This window comes from Gobio gobio (assembly GCF_949357685.1).
Source record: "Gobio gobio genome assembly, chromosome: 1".
NCBI classification, from domain to species: domain Eukaryota; kingdom Metazoa; phylum Chordata; class Actinopteri; order Cypriniformes; family Gobionidae; genus Gobio; species Gobio gobio.
In genome coordinates this window covers 52,516,043-52,537,675 of record NC_137097.1, presented here as the reverse complement: position 1 = coordinate 52,537,675, position 21,633 = coordinate 52,516,043, and the positions used below count along the sequence as shown (strand labels likewise).

The following is a 21,633-nucleotide window of genomic DNA, read 5'->3' as shown; positions in this document are numbered from 1 at the left end:
CTACACATTTTCACACATTTGTCTATCCTTAGTCTAGTTGCGGCTCCGCACACACTTATCACACCTAAAGTACGACATGTCATCTTGACCTCCTGCACTACCCAGTTTCCGTGCAACCGAACACCTTATCACTTAGAACATATTGTTCTCCCCCAGCTAGTTTCCACTCATCACCCAGAACAATGAGTTCCTGCACTTAACATATGTATTTCTAAAAGCTTGGTTACATTTCTTTAATAATGATTAATACAAATACATGTTCAATGTTAATAGTTCACTGTTAACAAGTGATACACATCTAAGAATAAAAGGTTCAAGTTCACATCTAAGTAAAAACACCTCTAAGTAAAATGAACACTTCTAAGAGTTAAACCCACGTCTAGATGAAATAAAAACACATCTAATAGTAAAACACGTCTAAATGTAAAATTTCCTTCACAGTGGGAAGAGGTCCAGACACGATGATCGATGCTTCAGGCGATGTTCTGCGCACCGTCTCGATCAGGCTCCTGTAGTCCTTCTTCAGAACCTCCGTCTGCCGCAGCCTGGTGTCGTTCGTTCCCGCGTGCAGCACGACAGCTCCGATGCGCTCGTCACCGTTCAGGATCTCGGGAACCTGCGCAGCGACATCGAGAACACGAGCACCAGGAAAGCAGTGAGTGATAACCTTGCCTTTACCTGAGGTAGCGTGGACATGTCGGACGATGGAAGTACCGATGACCACAGCGTCGCGTTCCGTCTCGCGAAGAGGGGAGAAGCGGTTCCGGGTGGAGATCTCGAAGACCGGGAGGGGCGGAGAGGTCCTAGCTCTGGTCCTTCTCGCGTCTTCCGCTGTGGAAGCACCCAGGGTCGTGTCGGCGCCGGAGTGAACGAAACCAGGGATGATGATCGCGTCCTGGGTGTTTTGGTCCTGTGCAGAGAAACACACGGAGTAGACGAGGTCGGAGTCAAGAGGTTACTAACCACATCGGCGCGTGATGTTTCAAGCGCTGATCGTCGCTCTCTCAGCACGGCTCGTCTCTCTAGTAGATCGCTAATCTGCTTCTCCAACGACTCCAGCTCCAACTGCACCGAATGCAGCTCGAACGTGTCCTCGCCTGCACTCAAAGGTAACATTAGACACACATCCGAGTTATTCGTCATTGTAGCAGATGTGCTGCGATGACGAATTGTCGGTTTCAGTGGTGACCGGTGTAAATAAGTTACCACGCGTGCAATGCTAGCGGGCTACCGGTGTAAATAAGCTACCACGCGTGCAATGCTAGCGGGCTACGGTTAGTAGCGGAAGTTCGGATATAAGTAGTGATATCAAAGCAATCCGATTGTTTTTTATAGAGAATCGTATCGGAGATATATTCACACGCTGTAAATAATAGAAAATAATCGTTTGTAAGCGAGTGATAAGGAGAAAATCAAGGATTATGAATCAATTCGACGGAGCTCTAACATCAACAACGCGCTCACCCTAATTCTGTGGTGAACCGTCACAGTGAGACCCAGAATGGGCGCGAGACACACTAAACAATTTAATTACACTTCAAATAATTGTTTCCTAAAGATGGTTTCTGTCATTTTAGGCAGTTTTTATTACAATAATTTCATTTCAAGTGTTCGTTTTTTAAATAAGTTTAGTTTTAGTGAGTTATTTGATGCTATAAAAACGAGGGGTGTGACGTCATGATTGACAGCTGAGATTGACGGCTTCTCTGAATGAACTTGTCACTGAGGCACTAACGGACTTTTTTCTGGATTTTTGGGAGGAGATTGGACCTTTAGCTTTAATTTCTACACTTCCATAACAGTTTATTTCACACCAACATAATGAATTGTTCTGCATCTGCGAGAGTGTGGGCGGGCTTTTGATAATCGCGCCTCTACTTCCTGTTCTCTACTGCGCAACTCCGGTCCCGAGATCGCTACTGCGCAGACTCGGTCCCAAGATGTCAGCGCCGTGAGCGGGCCTATGAAAGCTTCAACTTTGGTCAGCGGAAGTCAATGAAGTCGTGTCGTCCATATTTTTTTACGGTCTATGGTGGAGAGCAGCTGCGCTCGACTGCAAAATCCGACACATCCGCCTTTCGCTCGCGAGAGTTTTTTGACATACGTCGGCATGACATCAGAGCAAGGCGGACCGCCCTCGGACACTTTTCTAACCGGCATGCATCTCGCGCTGATCACCTGTGATCGGTTCTGCGCAGATTTCGCTTAACTCAAACAAGCCTGTTCTCTCACTCAACCAGACGGTGTACTCTCAACGCACTGAGAGTCGCGCACTGAATGAATGAACTTACCGCTGTCCGTTTCGCCCTATGTACCCTCATTCTCCATTACTCCACTACTCCAAAAACGAGCCAACAAGCTTAAAGTTAACCCTATAACTCTTTACTTGTGTGGCACTGAACTTACTTGGAAAGGGGAATAATAAAGTAACTAATAAGCATTTAATTAAAAAAAATAATAATAATATTTGTAGTAGGCCTATATATTTCATACTTTATAGTAGGCTACTATTAATATTATGGGCGTCAGAAGCAAAAGAAATGTCGGTGGGTCCTTTAACATAAACATTTTACTGGAGTAGATGCAATTTACAAAAAATATATTTAAATATATCGGCTTGTTTAAACGTCTGGTTGAGGAAGACACACCTACGGAATACACAATCTTCATCAGCAGCAATAGTGTAGGGGTAAGAGGCTTGATGATAAGATTTGACGCAAATCGATCAGAGGTTCGAATTCGCCTTTTGCCAAACTCGCACTGATCCTTTTTTCCATCATATATCAGATCGGAAAGGATTTTATTTTCTATGAATATGAAGAAAATATTAGAAAAGTGAAAATAAAGCTACTAACGCGTTTAATCAGTGTTTATCAGGGTATGTAAACAGACGTGCTCAATTAGAGACGATAAGTGAGTGGGCCCAATATCATTGGTCTTAAAGAGCACCTATCATGGCATTTAAAATTTTCCAAATATTGTTTTAGAAGTCCCCAACAACAGTTTTGCATGCATGCAATGACAAAAAAGACTTTAGTTTTCTTATAATATGCATTTATTTTTACCTGTTTTGACAGCGATTCTCAAATTATTCCTTTAGTGATTCACTTTTCAAAACCCCGCCTTTACGTGACGCTAATCTGCGGTGATTGGTCCGATGACCCAGTCAGTTGTGATTGGTATAGTCTGTGCAGATATTTTCGAAACGGAATGCCCATCAAAGTCTTATAGTGACAGTAATTTGTTAATATGTGTCAGGAGTTATGAATATGAAAACCGCGTCTGTACGTTTGATTGTAATATGAGCCTCAGCTGATCTCATTCATAAAAAAAACTCCTCTATTCTCCTCACGAAGACTCGCGACAAATCAACATCCCTCAGGGCTTTTAGTTCAAAAGTATGCAGATGAGGAGATATATTGATAGATTCTCATATGTCTGTGTCAAATTTCTAAACAGAGGAGTATTTTTTATTCAATACTTCCTCAAAATGCGCAGATATAGCCTAATCATGAGCGATTGAGTCTCTTATGTGTTGTTTTCAATTCATACTGGCAGCCGGAGGGCGCTCTGTGCACATGTAGTCTATGTACAGACAGACGAAGAAGAACCATGTGGCATAATAGAAGTCCATAATAAAAGCTTCCTGAGATCGCGAAACATACATTTGACGACTAATAAACACTCAATCGCGACGATGTATGGTTTGTCTTCAAGCCACTTAGTCTTCAAATGCTCATCCTTGGGCAGATGAAAAAAGTTTGCTTTTGAGTGGCACTTCAGAACACAGGGTCTCGTCGCCATGATGTTTTCTAGTTTTCACTGGTGTCTTGGAGCGCACTAAGTGGGCGTATCGTATTCAAATAACTTGACAAGTTGACGTCATCTAGTCAGAGAAAAAGCTTCGGTCTTCTAACGATTCTTAAAAATGACTCAGAGTCGACTCTTACTTTTGAAAGAAAATAACTATATATACGGTGCACTGTCATATTTCAAACTATACAGGATGTTTTTGTTCACTTAGATCTATGTTACACACTACATGAAAGGTACATTTCAAAATTCCATGATAGGTGCTCTTTAAAAAGTGTGTGAGTCGATGCCATCTCCTGGCGAAACGCGGGAATTCATTCAATGCACGGCGCGACTCTCACAGTGCATTATGGGTATTCTCTAGCCGTCGAGCATACATCGGTTGCAAACTCGTTATTGTGGTGCATTGTGGGATTGTATGAGTGCACTTAATAACGTCCACTATGGTTTCGGACACCACTAAATGGCTGTTCCCTCAAATAGTGCCCACAGCTGAATCAATCATCCATCCATCTTCCGAACCGCACTGGTCCAGTCCAATATCATGCATACAGGTATAAATGATCCTTTTTAAGATGATTATTATATTGTTTGATTAAGGTTACATGCTAGTTTCCGTAGCAGAGTTCAGGATAAATCTTTTCATTATTACTGGAGCTGCCAAACAGCAAGCACAAACTGCAAAAACGGCTGCCTTTCCGGCGACTTAGTGTCCGAAATCACTCACTCGTTTTCGAAGTGGACTATATCAGTGGACTAATGTAGGGAATAGTGAATGAGGGTATAGGGGGCGATTTCGGAAACAGCCCGGAACTCGTTTCCATACCCGCTATATCTAACGCTAACCACACATTTCTCTTCCGTCACCACAGAATAAGAGTCTTAAAGGGGAAGGCACCCTGAAATGTCAGAGCCTTTTATACAAGCGTAGTCAAAGAGTCGACAGAAGATCAAAACCCTGAAATAACAGTGAGCAATAAAGCCAGAGGTGAACAGTATAAATGTATTAAATGTCATATCGGTGTCCTCTTATGTCAGATCAAAATTTTACATCTTATGTTAAAATACAATAGGCTATAACCTCCACCCTTTAAATACTTTGGTAATTTCAAGAATTATTTATGCAATTTTATATGATTTATTTGATAGAATTAAAAGAGCAGTTTCATTTCTATCTTTATATTGTTCAACTGGTCAAGGTTGATATGGGATTTAGTCAAGTAGGCTAGTAATAACAACAAGTAATGGAATGTTTTTTTTTTTTAGAAAGAGAGTAAATAGTAAATATTGAATTCATATTGCAAACTGTATTTATGAATGGGTAGCTTACAGGTGCTGGTCATATCATCAAAAAGTTGATTTATTTCACTAATTCCGTTCAAAAAGTGGAACTTGTATATTATATTCATTCATTACACACAGACTGATATATTTCAAATGTTTATTTCTTTTAATTGATGATTATAATATAATTGATGATCGCAGCATCCTCAAGGACTCCTCTCACCCAGCCCACAGACTGTTTTCTCTCCTGCCCTCCGGCAGGCGTTTCAGGATCCACCGGACCAGGACCAGCAGACTAAAGAACAGTTTTTTCCCCAGAGCTGTCTCTTTACTGAACTCAAACCCCCGTTGATCCACTTCCCTCATAAACTGCGAACTCTCCTACCTCACACCTACATTCACTTTGTTATTTGCACTACCGACTGTTTATTACAGTAACAACTGTTTACTTATGCATTCTGCACCACCATACCGTAACTGGATTATGCTCATTTGCACTGCCGACTGTATTTACAGTAACAATGTTTACATTTGCATTTTGCACCGTACTTCTAACTGGAATATGCAACCACTTTCCACTGCACTTTTACACTTTCTTTCGGATAGCTCTGTCCATAATTTATTGTACTAACTTAATCCACTGCTATATTCCTCATATTAGCCTAACATATTATTGTATACCTCTAACTGTAAAATTCTGTTCAAGTAATAACCGTCTGTATATTTATTCATAGTACATAGTCACCTGTAAATTCTGTTTATAGTAATAGCCATCTGTATATTATATTCTAGTACATATTCACCTGTAAATTCTGTTTATAGTAATAGCCATCTGTATATTTATTCACTGTATATATTCATCTGTAAATTCAGTTCTACTTATAGTAATAACCATCTCTCTACTTATACATATTTATATATATTCAGAACATTTTTATGTCCTGCACTTACGCAACCATTGTATATCCTGCACTTGCTGCTATTGCACTTCTGGTTAGACCTAAACTGCATTTCGTTGCCTTGTACTTGTACTTGTGTAATGACAATAAAGTTGAATCTAATCTAATCTAATCTTATAACTGACAACTAAGGAAAATCCCAAATTCAGTATCTCAGAAAATTAGAATATTGTGAAAAGGTTCAATATTGAAGACACCTGGTGCCACACTCTAATCAGCTAATTAACTCAAAACACCTGCAAAGGCCTTTAAATGGTCCCTCAGTCTAGTTCTGTAGGCTACACAATCATGGGGAAGACTGCTGACTTGACAGTTGTCCAAAAGACGACCATTGGCACCTTGCACAAGGAGGGCAAGACACAAAAGGTCATTGCAAAAGAGGCTGGCTGTTCACAGAGCTCTGTGTTCAAGCACATTAATAGAGAGGCGAAGGGAAGGAAAAGATGTGGTAGAAAAAAGTGTACAAGCAATAGGAATAACTGCACCCTGGAGAGGATTGTGAAACAAAACCCATTAAAAAATGTGGGGGAGATTCACAAAGAGTGGACTGCAGCTGGAGTCAGTGCTTCAAGGACCACTACGCACAGACGTATGCAAGACATGGGTTTCAGCTGTCGCATTTCTTGTGTCAATCCACTCTTGAACAACAGACAGCGTCAGAAGCATCTCGCCTGGGCTAAAGACAAAAAAGACTGGACTGCTGCTGAGTGGTCCAAAGTTATGTTCTCTGATGAAAGTAAATTTTGCATTTCCTTTGGAAATCAGGGTCCCAGAGTCTGGAGGAAGAGAGGAGAGGCACACAATCCACGTTGCTTGAGGTCCAGTGTAAAGTTTCCACAGTCAGTGATGGTTTGGGGTGCCATGTCATCTTCTGGTGTTGGTCCACTGTGTTTTCTGAGGTCCAAGGTCAACGCAGCCGTATACTAGGACGTTTTAGAGCACTTCATGCTTCCTGCTGCTGACCAACTTTATGGAGATACAGATTTAATTTTCCAACAGGACTTGGCACCTGCACACAGTGCCAAAGCAACCAGTACCTGGTTCAAGGACCATGGTATCCCTGTTCTTAATTGGCCAGCAAACTCGCCTGACCTTAACCCCATAGAAAATCTATGGGGCATTGTGAAGAGGAAGATGTGATATGCCAGACCCAACAATGCAGAAAAGCTGAAGGCCACTATCAGAGCAACCGTCTCGGTTACGTATGGTAACCCTCGTTCCCTGAAGGAGGGAACGGAGACGTACGTCGGACGGGGTCTCATGATCACATGAGAGTTACCAGCCCCGAATTCCAGGCACGATTCGTCGACCGAAAATGCCTGCAGGTCCCCTACCCTCTTGATGGAGGCCAACGCAGTCAGGAGTATTGTCTTTAACGACAGAATTTTCAACTCAGCTGACTGCAGAGGCTCAAAGGGTTCTCTCTGTAGTGCAGTTAGCACCAGAGTTAAGTCCCAAGAGGGTATGGAGGGAGGACGAGGCGGATTTAATCTCCTCGCCCCCCTAAGGAACCTGACGACCAGATCGTGCTTACCTAGAGATTTTCCATCTACTAGCTCATGATTAGCGGCGATAGCGGCAACATAGACTTTGAGGGTGGAGGGAGACAGCCTTCGCTCCAACCCATCTTGTAGAAAGGCAAGCACAGATCCGATCGAACATCTTCGGGGGTCTTCTCGGCGAGAAGAGCACCAATCGACGAACAGGTTCCACTTCAACGCATAGAGGCGCCTCGTAGTGGGGGCTCTAGCGGAAGTAATGGTGTCAACTACCGCTTGCGGTAGGTCACCTAGAACCTCCACGTCCCGTCCAGGGACCAGACATGGAGTTTCCAGAGGTCTGGACGCGGGTGCCATAGGGTGCCCCGTCTCTGAGTCAGGAGGTCCTTCCTCAGAGGAATGGGCCAGGGAGGTGCTGTCGCAAGGAGCACTAGTTCCGGGAACCAAGTCCGGTTGGGCCAATACGGGGCGACCAACAGGACTTGCTCCTCGTCCTCCCTGACTTTGCACAGTGTCTGCGCAAGAAGGCTCACTGGGGGAAACGCATACTTGCGTTCTTCCCGGGGCCAGCTGTGGGCCAGGGCATCCGACCCGAGGGTCCCCTCGGTCAAGGAATAAAACCACTGACAGTGGATCGTCTCTGGGGAGGCAAACAGGTCTACCTGTGCGGCCCTGAAACGACTCCAGATTAGCTGGACCGTCTGGGGATGGAGTCGCCATTCTCCCGGAAGTACCTGCTGACGTGACAGCTCGTCGGCTGCATGATTGAGCAGGCCCGCAATATGAACAGCACGAAGCGACCTCAGATGCTTCTGACTCCACAAGAGGAGATGGCGGGCGAGTTGCGACATGCGACGGGAGCGTAGACCACCCTATTTGTTGATGTACGCTACGGCCGCAGTGTTGTCCGTCCGGACCAGAACGTGCTTGCCTCTGAGCGGCACTTTGAAGCGGCTGAGTGCAAGACGAACTGCTAACAACTCGAGGCAATTGATATGCCATTGCAGTTGAGGCCCCGTCCACAGACCCAAAACTGCAAGCCCTTTGTACGTGGCACCCCAACCCGTGGATGAGGCATCCGTGGAGACAACGGAGTGCTTGGACACCTGTTCTAGGGGAAATCCCGCCCGTAGAAACAAAGGGTCCGACCACGGGCCGAAGGTTTGGCGGCACCTCGGAGTCACTTGGACACGGAGGGATCGGCTGTGCCACGCCCATCTCGGGACTCGATCGTGTAGCCAGCGTTGAAGCGGTCTCATATGAACCAATCCGAGCAGCGTTACTGCGGCTGCGGATGCCATATGCCCCAGGAGCCTCTGAAAATGTTTCAGTGGTACTGCTGTCCTGCCTTTGAACGAATTCAAGCAGCTCCTCGGTGAGGCGCGCTGTCATGGCGACCGAGTCTATCTCCATACCGAGAAAAGAGATGTGTGGGACAGAGTTTGCTCTTCTCCCAGTTGACCCGAAGTCCCAACTGGCTGAGGTGACTGAGCACCTTGTCCCTGTGTTCGCACAACTACTCTCGCGACTGGGCAAGGATCAGCCAGTCGTTGAGGTAGTTGAGAATGCGAACACCATGCTCTCTCATGGGAGCAATGGCCGCCTCCGCAACCTTCGTAAAGACGCGGGGCGACAGGGACAGGCCGAAGGGCAAGACGCGGTACTGACAGGCCCGTCCCTCGAACGCGAAGCGCAGAAAGGGCCGGTGTCGAGGGGAATCGAGAAATGAAAGTACGCGTTGATCGCTGCAAACCAATCTTGGGGACGGACGCACCTGAAGATGCGCTTCTGTGTTAGCATTCTGAACGGCAGCCTGTGAAGGGACCGGTTCAGGAATTGCAGGTCCAAGATCGGCCGTAACCCGCCGCCTTTCTTGGGTACAATGAAGTACGGGCTGTAGAACCCGGACCTCATATCGGCTGGAGGGACCGGCTCCATCGCGTCCTTCGCCAGTAGGACTGCGATCTCCGCCCGGAGCACGGGGGCGTTCTCCTTCGCTACTGGGAAGTGAACGCCCCCAAACTTAGGGAGACGCCGGGCGAACTGAATCGCATAGCCGAGTCTGATGGTACGGCCCCGAGACGGGCTGGGAAGCGCTAGCCAGGCTTCCAGACACCGAGCAAGGGGATTAACCACAGACGTACCCGCAGCGGGGCAGCGACACGGAACGCAGGGATCCGACTCGGACGGCATGGGAGCGGCCCGAAGTGGGATCTGAGTGTGCTGTGCAACACTTACCTGCGTCCGCGGAGGGGGCGTGCGAGTGTGGGGAGGCCGCTTGAGTGCGTTCCCACAGCCAGCGCCCCCTGCTGGCGAAGGGAGAGGCGTCTGAGGGTGACGAGGCATGGGAGCGTCGACCACCGCCAAGCGCGCTCCCAAATGAAGGAGGGGCTGAGCGTGGCAAGGCTTTGTGGCGTTGCGCACGGTCTGCCTCACCTCCTTCCTCAGCGGGGAACAAGAGTGGCGAGGCATAGCATCACACACTGTTGTCCACGCACCGCTGAGAAGAGGGGAATGAGAGTGGCGAGGCTTTGTAGCGTCACACACTGCCATTCTCGCCCTCTTGTGGGGAGGGGAATGAAAGTGGTGAGGCTTTGAAGCATCACACGCTGCCATTCCTGAACTCCCGAGACCCAGAGGTATTGGAACTGCTCTTATTTTATTTGGGTACCACTGGCTGTTTTTAACATCAGTGGCGGAACAGAATTACTAATGGTTTTCCACCTGGCCCTCCTCCGGGGAAGAACAGTTCCAGACCAAATCCGGGTCAATGGTGTTTCTGGACCAGGGTGGACATCGTCTAGCCAAGGGCCAGCGCTGTGCGCAGCTCAACCTCGGCTCAGAACTACCCTCGTGCACTAAGCAGGGCGGAGGTGGCCTGCCAGTGGCACTGCCACCCCACCGATGAGGGTAGTGAGAGGGGAAAACTTTATACAGATTATGGCCCTATTGGTGTTCCATATTTTGGCACCAATAGTTCCACAATGCCAAAGCCTTCCAATGCACATCCGAGAAAAGGCAAGGGGCAGGCAAGGCGATTTATGCATTGCACTATGCCTCAGCCACCCGGGAAAGCATGGCTGTCAAGTATGAATCTGATTCAGCACGAGCGCCCACTATTACGGTGGGAATCTCAACATCATCTTCATTTTCAACACATAACAGCCCTCTTTCCAATGCAGCGATTGACATCTGTCCTCTGCTAGAGCCCCAAATGAAACGCTAGGTCCCCTTTTAAGGACCAGCAATCCCATCTGTAAGCTACCAGCAGACACGTGAGACAGTGGGTGTGGCCGTGAGACGGCACACGGCGCGCTGAACACTCAAGCCCCCCAAAAAAAAGGGGCAAGACGAACAACGCGCCGACGTGGCTATGCTCTCATGAGAGAGCACAGACCACCCACAAACACAGTCTCAACATGCTTGCGATGCGATAGAGGAGTGAGGGGCCCACAGAGATGTACGCGGCGGGGAAGCCTCACTGTAATCCTCAGGTCACCCAGGCTTATCAGCCAAAATAGTCCCCCCTCTGGTGCACCAGAAAAGAGACTAGATCGGGGTATAAGCGAAGGGACTCAACCCTGTTTGAGGCATCATAGTCTCGACCGTGCATCGGAGGCGCCGAGTCACTCAAACCCTCTGGGTGCTGATCCACTTGTCCGTGCAACACTTCTGTCGCGCCACACTCCACTTTATTCCTATGGGTGACGTCAAGCGACTTTAACGCGCACGCAAAGCATTCCGGGAAGGCGGCGCTGCATTTGAACAAATGCCGCGCGTCAAAAAAGCTGGCTGAAGCTCAACTTTATGCAAATGAATCCGTTGAACGCGACGCGACTATCCAATAGAAGTAGAGCACATGGAGACGGAGGGAAGTCTCTCGCTGGTCCTTTGTTTTTGATTCCCCGCTGGCTCAAACGCACACACATAGCGGTGACCTTGAGGAACGGGCATCAACATACACATGAGGGGAAGCGTCACAACACCACGCTTCAGTCGTGCCGCGAAAGTGGATCTGTATCGTCAAGCCCCGTTCACGCCGCCAGCGACACGCAGCGACAAAGCGACACGATCCCATTCATTTCAATGGAGCGCTGGCGACTTCCGGCGACACGAGCGACAGTGACCGTTGGCGACAGAATGTGGGCGTGTCAAGCGACACGAGACAAGCGACAAAAGTTCAGAAACTTTTTTTGTACATACAGAGACACATTTAAAAAAAAATGATGCATGGAAGGACAAGGGTGATCTGCTAATGACGTTTATAGGCAACCCGTAGTGGGAACGGCCACTAGCGACATGAATCTCTGGCGCTGGCGACATGCAGCGACATCATCGCTGGCGGTGTGAACGGGGCTTCACACGGAAGGCGAGATGACCAGCCTTCACACAGACGACGTGATCCCGTTCCCCTGAGAGAACACGGATCACCCACGAACACAGTCTCAACATGTTTATGCGAGAGGGATCGTGGCCGTCAGGACAGGAAACAACCGCATCCAGAACCGCACGGGTGGTATGACATCTTGAAAAAGACGCAGCAGCACCCGTGAAGCTCTTTTTGTGAGGAAACGCTCTGTGCTGAAGCACTCAGGGGGAAACACGACAGCGCACGGGGTCTAGTGCAGCCCATGCCTGTACTCAACAGGAAAACGCCCAACCAGACCAACAGAAATTTGTTGCTGTGAAAACAGCCGTTTTCTCTGTTCCACAGAGCAGCAGACGAGTCACCGCGATCCCGCTGGAATGTGCCGTCTCTCCAACACGCGTTCCTCCTCCGGTCTTCTCTTGAATACTCTTGCTGATAGCAGCTTACACTCAAAGTTTTGAGAGTCGTCTTTCGATTGCCGTTTGGCTCCGAAGTGAATGACAGCGTGCATTCGCTCTCGCTTCCTGTTTATACCCGCAGTGCGGGGCGGAGCGCGAGATGCAAATCTCGCACGGCAATTGTTCATTGGCCGGTTCTATATAGCTCGAAGCTGATAGGGTCTCCCAGAAGTGATCCCAATTCGTCGGTACGTCCGACGTACGTCGAACGTGACCGACTGAAAGGGAACTGGGCTCTCATAACACCTGAGCAGTGCCACAGACTGATCTACTCCATGCCACGCCACATTGCTGCAGTAATTCAGGCAAAAGGAGCCCCAACTAAGTATTGAGTGCTGTACATGCTCATACTTTTCATGTTCATACTTTTCAGTTGGCCAAGATTTCTAAAAATCCTTTCTTTGTATTGGTCTTAAGCAATATTCTAATTTTCTGAGATACTGAATTTGGGATTTTCCTTAGTTGTCAGTTATAATCATCAAAATTAAAAGAAAAAAACATTTGAAATATATCAGTCTGTGTAATGAATGAATATAATATAATATACTTAAAAGTTTCACTTTTTGAATGGAATTAGTGAATTAAATCAACTTTTTGATGATAGCCAAAACATGTGTAAACATAATATAGTACACAAGAGCCTTTGAGAAGCCGATTTAAAAATCATTCAGTCTGGGCTGATCTAAAAACAGCAGTGTTGTAGCGTGACAATCAATGTAGATTAGCACTCTTTGATTAAGGAGATTAAGATCAAATTACTGATCTAAAGCCAAACGTATGACCATATTCTAAAGATTATTAGACTATTTTGTGAATATATTCTGATTAGTTTGGTAAAGCTCTCTCAGTCATTGTCATTTGCTATCTTGGCTAAATTTGTAATATACTGACTGTTCCATATAGCACATCTCAGTGTAGGCTACGTGTTAATCTGTCTATTTTGTAGTCTTTTACCAATTCATATTTAACCAGTTAACTAACTTTTTATTCAAAACACAGTCTCTCTCTCTGTTCAACCTTCTCCAATCTCTCTTTCTCTTTATGACTTTGCCTGGGTGACCTTTCTGGTCTCCTTCATCCTCTCTCCGCACACCCGCCCTTTCCTGGCTCTAATTCCCTGCTCACATGTATGGCTTAGTCCAGCACTGCACTTGGAACACAGCCGGAAACAGCACAAGATTAATCCAGGCTTTCACCTACAACTGGACAACTCTAAATACGGCTGAACCCAACCAGACAATTGCTATTGGTACAGACAATAATGGTTTCCATATTATTGAAGCCTTTTTTTTAGTAGATTATGGTAAATATCTACCATCACTAGGTTAATTACTAGGTTTTACTCCTGAGAATTGTACAACTTTGTATATAAAATGAAAACACATTTTAAAATCTGTTATATCCAGTTGCTGTTTTTATAGTCAACTTGGTTCACAGAAAAAAGACGAGGCAAATCAGGACAGTTATAGACAGATACATACATACAACACTTTCAAACAAAACACACACTTATCGTCCACACACAAACACATTTAAATAAGAAACAATCCAGATAAACAGAAAATACATAACATTTATAAAAGTTAATCCTCCTTTGTTTCACAGTAAAGAAGGGTACAGGAAACAATGACGTTAATAACGCAACAGACAGAAGCTCCTCAGTGACAGGATGTATGAGATTTAAATGATGTTTTTGCAAAAACTTTTATTTGAGGGGTGGATAAGTAAGATATTTAGCGGATAGGTGCTTTAAGGGCAGCGTCTATTTCCTCTTCAGGCTGAAGGGTGTGCCACTGGGCCACAGGTCGTCTGGGATTGGCCAACATGTCTGACCAGTGTCGAAGACCCACCCCACTAGCACCAAACCCAATCCAGCACTTCCCAATTGCATCATTGCTTCCCAGTTTATCATAGTCATAGACAGTGATCAGCACCTGGATCTTCTGCAGGGACACAGAGGAGCAGAGAAAAATAGGTCGCATTTAATCCACTTTGTTCTTCGGTCCCACTTTGGTGTCTTTAACTACTATGTACTAACATTAAGTTATATTAAAAAAAATACATGATGTTAGCTGATGTTGGCCAGGGCCAAAAAACAGCAGTGTTGACAATCGCAGATTCACTTCCTGGCAGATATCATATGTCAATTTGCACTGCTGATTAGGGAGATGTTTCAGGTATCTGGCAAATTACTAATCTAATAGTAAGACATAGTAGTTAAAAAAAACCTAATATAAAGTGTGACCCGTTATGTTGTAGACACAGATGATGTTACTACTGGTAACATTAGCGCTATAAACGTAGAGTATAGACAGACCAAAAATGTAAATCTGCAAATGTATTCGAGATGCAAGTAAAGTTGTGTTTCAAACAGATATGTTTACCTGAATCTGAGCGAAGGGGATTTCAAAGCTGAAACTTTCATTGAAGTAAGGGTTCAGAGTGTTCTGCTTAACTGTTGTCTTCTTCTTCTTGATGCGCTTTCCGTTGTGTTGCAGAACCACTTTCACAAAAGGATCTAACGGAAAGAAAAAAATAAGAAAGAGAAAATGCCATTGTACATGGATAAAGACAGAAATGCACCTTAGCACCACATTTCCAAAGAAATGTTTAAAAGTATAGAAGTCTAATTTTATTCAAATAAAGTCACATTTGATGTGTAGAGAATAATGTCATTTTAATATCAAGTACAACACAGAATGTAATCTAATTTGAACATAATGCTTCCACAATCACCTGATAAACCACCCACGTCCATCTTCTTCAGGTTCTTGGCTTCCATGATACAGACGGTCAGTTTACCCGAGGTGGGCACATAGCGCAGGGAGATACAGATGTCTCCAAGCTTTTCTTGCTGTTGGGAAAGAAGAGGAGCGTGTTTAGCTAAAAAGCATTAAAAAAACTGACTATGGCAGCAAAAAAAAATTTCATTATAAATTAAATAGGAAAGCCTTACTTCCTCTTTCTCTCCTCCAACCAGGTCTTTCCATTCGTGTATGGGCTGGCCCAGGTCAATACTGTTCATGGCGATTTTGATCTCTCCAATCACATCGTGTTTACCAAAGCGGTCAAAGTCAAACACCTGCAGGACCAGAGTCTGTCCTGCTAGATCATTGAAGGGGATCTGGAAACAGAAATAAAACATCATATTTGAACATGGACCTAGTACCATTTATGCAAAGAAATTGCATTTGCTTTGTTTGGGGAAAAAAAAGTCAGTTGCGCTTATTCTACAATAAAATCAAGCATAGCAGATAAAGCGTACGACAAATTGCCTTTTGGCAAATCCCCCCCAAAAATGCATGATTGTACGGACATAACGGCAATACCTTAAATAGGAATGTCTCATTGAAAACAGGACACAGGTTCTTGCGCTGGACCTTTGTTTCAAACTTTTTCTTCTTGTCTGGTAGCATATAAACTTTGACATAGGGGTCCGACGTTCCACCCAGATCCATGGCAGGAAGGTCTTGTGCTTGCAAGATACCGACAACGAGCTGAGGATTGTTGAAGAAAAGGTTGTGGGTCAGGTGTTCAAAATCAAGAAGCTAGTACACATTCTTTAAAACTGCACATTTAGCTGATTTGTATAAAAAAATTATCCATATCATCTCACAACTAGCATGCATATTATTAACATCCACTCTCAACCAACCTGATTTTCAGTGAAGTTATAGTCCAGAGAGTACTCCAATTTGCCATAATATTCTTTCTCTCCCTCGCCCTCTCCTTCTTTAGGTTGTTCCTAAGAGGGTTGAATATTGAGCATGGGTAGTATAAATTTAAAGTACATAAAGGGATAGTTCACCCAAAAATGAAAATTTTGAAAATTCATTTTCTTCCAAACCTTTATGAATTTATTTCTTCTGCTGAACACAGACGAAGATGTTTTGAAGATTATGGGGAACTAAACAGTTGATGGACAACGACTATGGAAGTCAATGGGGTTCATCAACTGTTTGGTTACCGACATTCTTCAAAACATCTTATTTTGTGTTCAGCAGAACAAAAAAAAATTCATAAAGGTTTAGAACAACTTGAGGGTGATTATTTTTGGGTGAACTATTCCTTTAAGCAAGCCAAACTGTTCCCATTTCTTATTAATATTCAATTAAAATGAAGAATTTGCTTAGCTTTGAGCTTTCATGCTCTCTTACCTCGCCTGCTTCTTCATCTCCCTCCTTTTTCACCCTTCTTCGTCCTCCCTTTCGCTCTCTGACTTTCTTTGCTTTCTTCTTCCCTCCCAAACACTTCTTATAGATACAGAAAGCAAAGCAGCCAACCAAGGCTAGCACGACCACAACTATGGCACCAATAGCCCACATGGGCACTGTGCGGTAGAGAAATATACAAAGGAAGTTAAAGGAAAAATCTGAATTATGTAAAGATCACAATTTAATTTATGTCACTAAAAAAAAAACATTACTTTTTAAAAAACAAAAAAACAACATAATTTCTGCTAAATTAATATATGGATGGATGGGTGGATGGAGGGCTGACAGAAAAAGACAGGAAAATTGGAACTTACGTTTGATCTTGGGGTCTGTTTATGGAATAGATGAAAACATGAATGATTTACATGGAAATGAAAAAAAGTGGAGGAATTAATTTATCACACACAGTTTAATGGGAATGTATGTTTGTAATGATAATATGATTAAATATAAATTATCCCTGCTGGCACCAGACCAGACGTCAATTTAACATCAGAAAGACATTGGACAGATGTTACATTTTGGTTGAATATTTAAATCAGGTTAACGTCAAAAGCCAACATTGGACAGATGTTATATTTTGGTTCCTTAATAGACTAAAAAAAAAATTCAGGTCTCCAGTTGAAAATTTTCTAGCGACTGATCACATCTACATTTTTCATTTGGCCAAATTGAATTTCTGTGAATTGATGCAATTTAATTCACAGAAATTCAATTTGACCAACTAAAATTTGATGTGATCCGTCACTAGAACATTTTCAATTGGAGACCTGAATTTTTTTTTACAGTGTACAATGAAATATCATATAACAATATCATATAATTTTGGTCACACAATGTAGACCAAATATCTATGTCTTATGACGTTGGTGGCCAGTTGAGATAAGATTAAGTGTGGCATATATCTTGACATAAAATTATTACTTACTAGGTAGATGGCCAAGTTCATTGAAGAACTTGTTCTTCATATTTATGAAGTTGTGGGAGTGGTGAGAGGGAGGGGGCGGAGGGGGTGGAGCAGGATTAGGCTCCTCCTCTGATTCTGCTGCCCTCCGCCCACGATGCTGCATGCTGACCAATCGCATGGCTGATCAGCTAGAGACATAAAACAGACTGTTACTGTCCTGAAATAACCTACATGAACTAAATGCCCCAAATCACATATATCCCCTAAATCGTTATTGTGTCTTCTAAAGTATGAATTTAATGTCCCTCTTTTTTTATAATGTGCTCCTTTCCATCCCATCCACCATCCCTCCTTCTGTCAAGCTCAATCTCTCTCTTTCCCTCCCCTCCTCTGTCCTCTTTGTGCCTAGCGTGACTTTTGATTGAGTAAACTCTGATGCTATAGAGCTCCGCATGTCCGTATTTAATCCTTCTGGAATATGCACAACCATGCACGCATAATGCCCACATGTGTTCAAACACTATAATGTGCTCAAAAATATAGTTCACACACATTAACACACAACGGATATCTCTCCACCTGCCCTGCTCAGCTGATCTGACCTCGTCACTCTCAGCAGATGCGTAACAAGATTAATTGCCAAAGCTAATCCAAAAATCCTTGGGTTTAAGTCAATCAGGAACAAGGCCCTCCCCCTGCCATCTCACTTTCACTTGAGCCTACAACCAACAACATCTTGTCACCAGACTGACATATAAAAGACTTCAGACTTCAGGAAGACACTGCTCTTTTCTGTATATAAGAATATGTTGAGCAGTAAGGTCACGGTTGGATTAATGAGGGCAGGACTTTGTGATGATGTGATTATTCTTTTCCTGTATAGCTTGTTTACCCATCAGCCACATGGACTGACCACAGTGATGAAAGATGATGGACATAAAGCTTTTTGTTAGTCACAGTTAAACGAAATTCTTTAATTTCTCTAGAGATAGCCCCAAAGCCTGATTCAGAAGTCCATCCCTTCCATACTTGACCTTGCTGGTTCATGATGATTAACAGGGACCCATTTTTCCCACTTTGCATACACATGATATATAACACTCCAATAAAATGTTTGAAAAAAAAAAAATGACTTTGAATAAATTATATTTCACGAGTTTTTAAACATTTTTATACATTACTTCCTGGTGGTCACTTTAATATCTTTTTCTGACACTGGTTAGATTTTTTAATTGACCATTAAAAATATAATTTAAATTTGTTTAAACTTAATTTTAAAACATTGAAAGTCACATACATTATGTGAATATATAATTATTATGGATGTACACTTCAATGAGTTTGTTAGAAGCATCATTGCTACAGTTGATATGTACACCCGCACCTCAACCACTCTATATTTTAGAATAATTTATTTTCCTTTGTTAAAATTTGTATTAACATTATTTTATTTAGATACACGCATTATGCATATGTGTTTATTTAGGCCTAATATAGGCCTATATTTTTAGGAACCTTCTAAAAAAGTTCTACATGAATACATTTTGAATGAATTTCATATTTTTTCCATAACATAATGGGTTAAAACAACGCTGATTTCTTAACTTTTCTTATTTTTTCCGAAGAGAGCAGATACATTGAAAGTGCTTAATCTGAGACACATACAGACAGGACTGCCCTAATCTGGCTAAAGAAGGCCTGTCGCTCTGCGTCACAGGCCATCAGGCGGCGTCATACGGCCTTGTTTTTTCCCCCTTTCTTCTTCATCGGTACTTTGTCCACCAGCGGCCAGAACTGCTGTATTGTCGGATTACCTAAATCTCATCCAGACACCCTTTTTCGTTGAAAAAGGATGCTTAGTACACATAGTTGTCTAAAACTGAAAAGCATCTACGCACACATATAGACTAGCATTAATTTAGTCGAGAAAAAAAATCTGGAGGAAATATTAGACCTATACAAAATGTGAAGAAAAAATACAAAACGAAAACCAATTCGCGTGTTGTTTGTTACCGTCACTGTGCTATATTACATTTTGAATCGTCTTTTTCATTTAGCTTGTGTGTGGACTGGGTTGTACCCTATATAATCTCCATGAATTTGACTGGTGACAATATTTTAATTGCACTTGTGCTGTTAATTTCATCATGAAGGCATATTTTTAATATTTAACAACTACCCTCTTTATTAATTTCATAAAACTGAGTATTGTATTATGTAATAGGCTATAACATAAATAACTAGAAACGACTTTTTAAAAACACTTTAAATGACACTTCTTGAGATGTCACTCAACTGCATTAGCCTAATATAAATGTGTAGCAAGCGCGAGAAGAGTCGATGAATAATAATCAAACTTACCTGATGATCTGCAACTGATCCAACTCTCTGTTAGCTTATATAGACAGAAACCTGAGCGTTGGATAGAGATGCACTAGCCCTCTCACACACTGCTCTACTTACACTTATCATCCACTTTATCATCTGTCCCTCTCTCTCCCCAAAGCGCATTTGAAGCGCCAAACCCTCTTGGATTAATCGTGCTCTCCCTTCTGTTCACAATGTGCCATGGGTTTTCTCATGTGACAATCTTATTTCATCCATTTCGTATGCCGTTTATCAGTTTGCTAGTATCCCATATAATCTCCTGTATGCTGTTTATCCGATTCTAATTTCCAATATAATTTTCGTTCAGTGACCCCTGGATCGGATTATGCTCGGTGGCTCACCGCTGCTAATAGACGACGAGATTGATATGACATAGGAAGCTGTGAATTTAATTGGTTTTGAAATTAGAAGGCGTCTCCCACAGTTGATGATTACTGAGATAAATTGGATAAAAATGTTTGTACCACAAAGGGCCTCGGTACTCAGGGTTTATGGTGTGTGATTATAGCCTACAATCAATGTGTGATTATAGCCATACGGAGGAAACACCACCCTCGTGTGGTAAAACGAAATGCTACTTTTTTTTCACGGTGGAAATGTAAATATTTATGTGAGTGCAACAAGCTGACTCACTAGCTCAGGACTTCGAAGTTCTCTTGTACTCAACACAAAACGTCAGTGAATAAAAGTCTTGAATCCAAAGTTCTTCGTTTGACTGTTTAATTATGAATCTCAAAACATAAAAGTTAAATAAATAAAATAAAAACTTAGGATCTTTGCTTTTCTTACAACTGTGCGGTTCTGTGTAGGTCAAAAGACTGTGTTGCCAAAATCCAGTGGCTTCTGACTGTTTCGCTGGGTTCTATTTCTTTCATACTAAATCTAACAGCCAATCAAATCACATAGATCACTGGTTAACTGTTTACATATCAATTTCTACGTTTCATTTGCAACACAGGTTTTTCTAAGGTTTTACAAAATAAACTCAAAATATTATTAAGTCCATAGAAATGGCTTCAACAATTTACGTTTATTCATTTACCAGACCACGAAAAGGTTAAAGTTAGTATTTGTGTATGTTGTGTATGCTATCTATCATGTATGAACATTTAAGTACCTTAAGTAACTATGGCACATCATCAGTCTATCAATACACAAACATTTTAGGTTTTAGGGTAAATTAAATTTTACAAAATATCAACACAGTTCTGTCATAATGATGCCATCATCCTTACCATATGAAAACTCAAGAGCGAGTGTTGTCACTTTTTCCACTGTATCTTATGTTTTGTAAGGTTTGGTATCCCTGTTACAATCATTTTGTACATTAATCAAATAGCCTGCCCTACACTGTCAAAGTTAACACTTTTTTTAAGGGATCTGCATTCACAACTCCTTGTGCAGGATGAATATACACTAACCTAAAAGATTATTAGGAACACCATACTAATACTCTGTTTGACCCCCTTTCGCCTTCAGAACTGCCTTAATTCTATGTGGCATTGATTCAACAAGGTGCTGAAAGCATTCTTTAGAAATGTTGGCCCATATTGATAGGATAGCATCTTGCAGTTGATGGAGATTTGTGAGATGCACATCCAGGGCACGAAGCTCCCGTTCCACCATCCCAAAGATGCTCTATTGGGTTGAGATCTGGTGACTGTGGGGGCCATTTTAGTACAGTGAACTCATTGTCATGTTCAAGAAACCAATTTGAAATGATTCGAGCTTTGTGACATGGT

The 21,633-nt window shown here is 43.1% G+C and overlaps 1 protein-coding gene across 3 annotated transcripts; it reads right to left on the bottom strand.

Annotated features, from left to right (window-relative positions):
• Positions 1-13,770: 13,770 nt before the first annotated feature.
• Positions 13,771-20,387, bottom strand: syt5a (synaptotagmin Va). Of its 3 annotated transcripts, none has more exons than XM_079818784.1 (9): positions 19,865-20,387; positions 17,521-17,691; positions 16,540-16,712; positions 16,038-16,127; positions 15,712-15,879; positions 15,339-15,506; positions 15,119-15,236; positions 14,767-14,900; positions 13,771-14,325 (listed from the first exon to the last, which is right to left on the bottom strand). In XM_079818784.1, the coding sequence occupies exons 2-9, from the start codon at positions 17,543-17,545 to the stop codon at positions 14,116-14,118; spliced, it is 1,086 nt and encodes a 361-aa protein (XP_079674910.1). In that variant the 5' UTR covers positions 17,546-17,691; positions 19,865-20,387; the 3' UTR covers positions 13,771-14,115. The 3 variants fall into 3 exon arrangements, with proteins under 3 accessions (XP_079674910.1, XP_079674909.1, XP_079674911.1); XM_079818783.1 differs by having other exon boundaries at positions 13,772-14,325; positions 17,525-17,691; positions 19,865-20,222; XM_079818785.1 differs by having other exon boundaries at positions 13,772-14,325; positions 16,540-16,925; positions 17,525-17,691; positions 19,865-19,973.
• Between the last annotated feature and the right edge of the window lie 1,246 nt (positions 20,388-21,633).

Excerpts from the sequence above, each read along its gene's own strand:
- syt5a (XM_079818783.1), bottom strand. The coding sequence starts at position 17,681 with ATGCGATTGGTCAGCATGCAGCATCGTGGGCGGAGGGCAGCAGAATCA. Across the intron at positions 16,128-16,539 it reads GAGATGAAGAAGCAGGCGAG|GAACAACCTAAAGAAGGAGA; the intron begins GTAAGAGAGCAT and ends CAACCCTCTTAG. Across the intron at positions 15,507-15,711 it reads ATGAGACATTCCTATTTAAG|ATCCCCTTCAATGATCTAGC; the intron begins GTATTGCCGTTA and ends TTCTGTTTCCAG.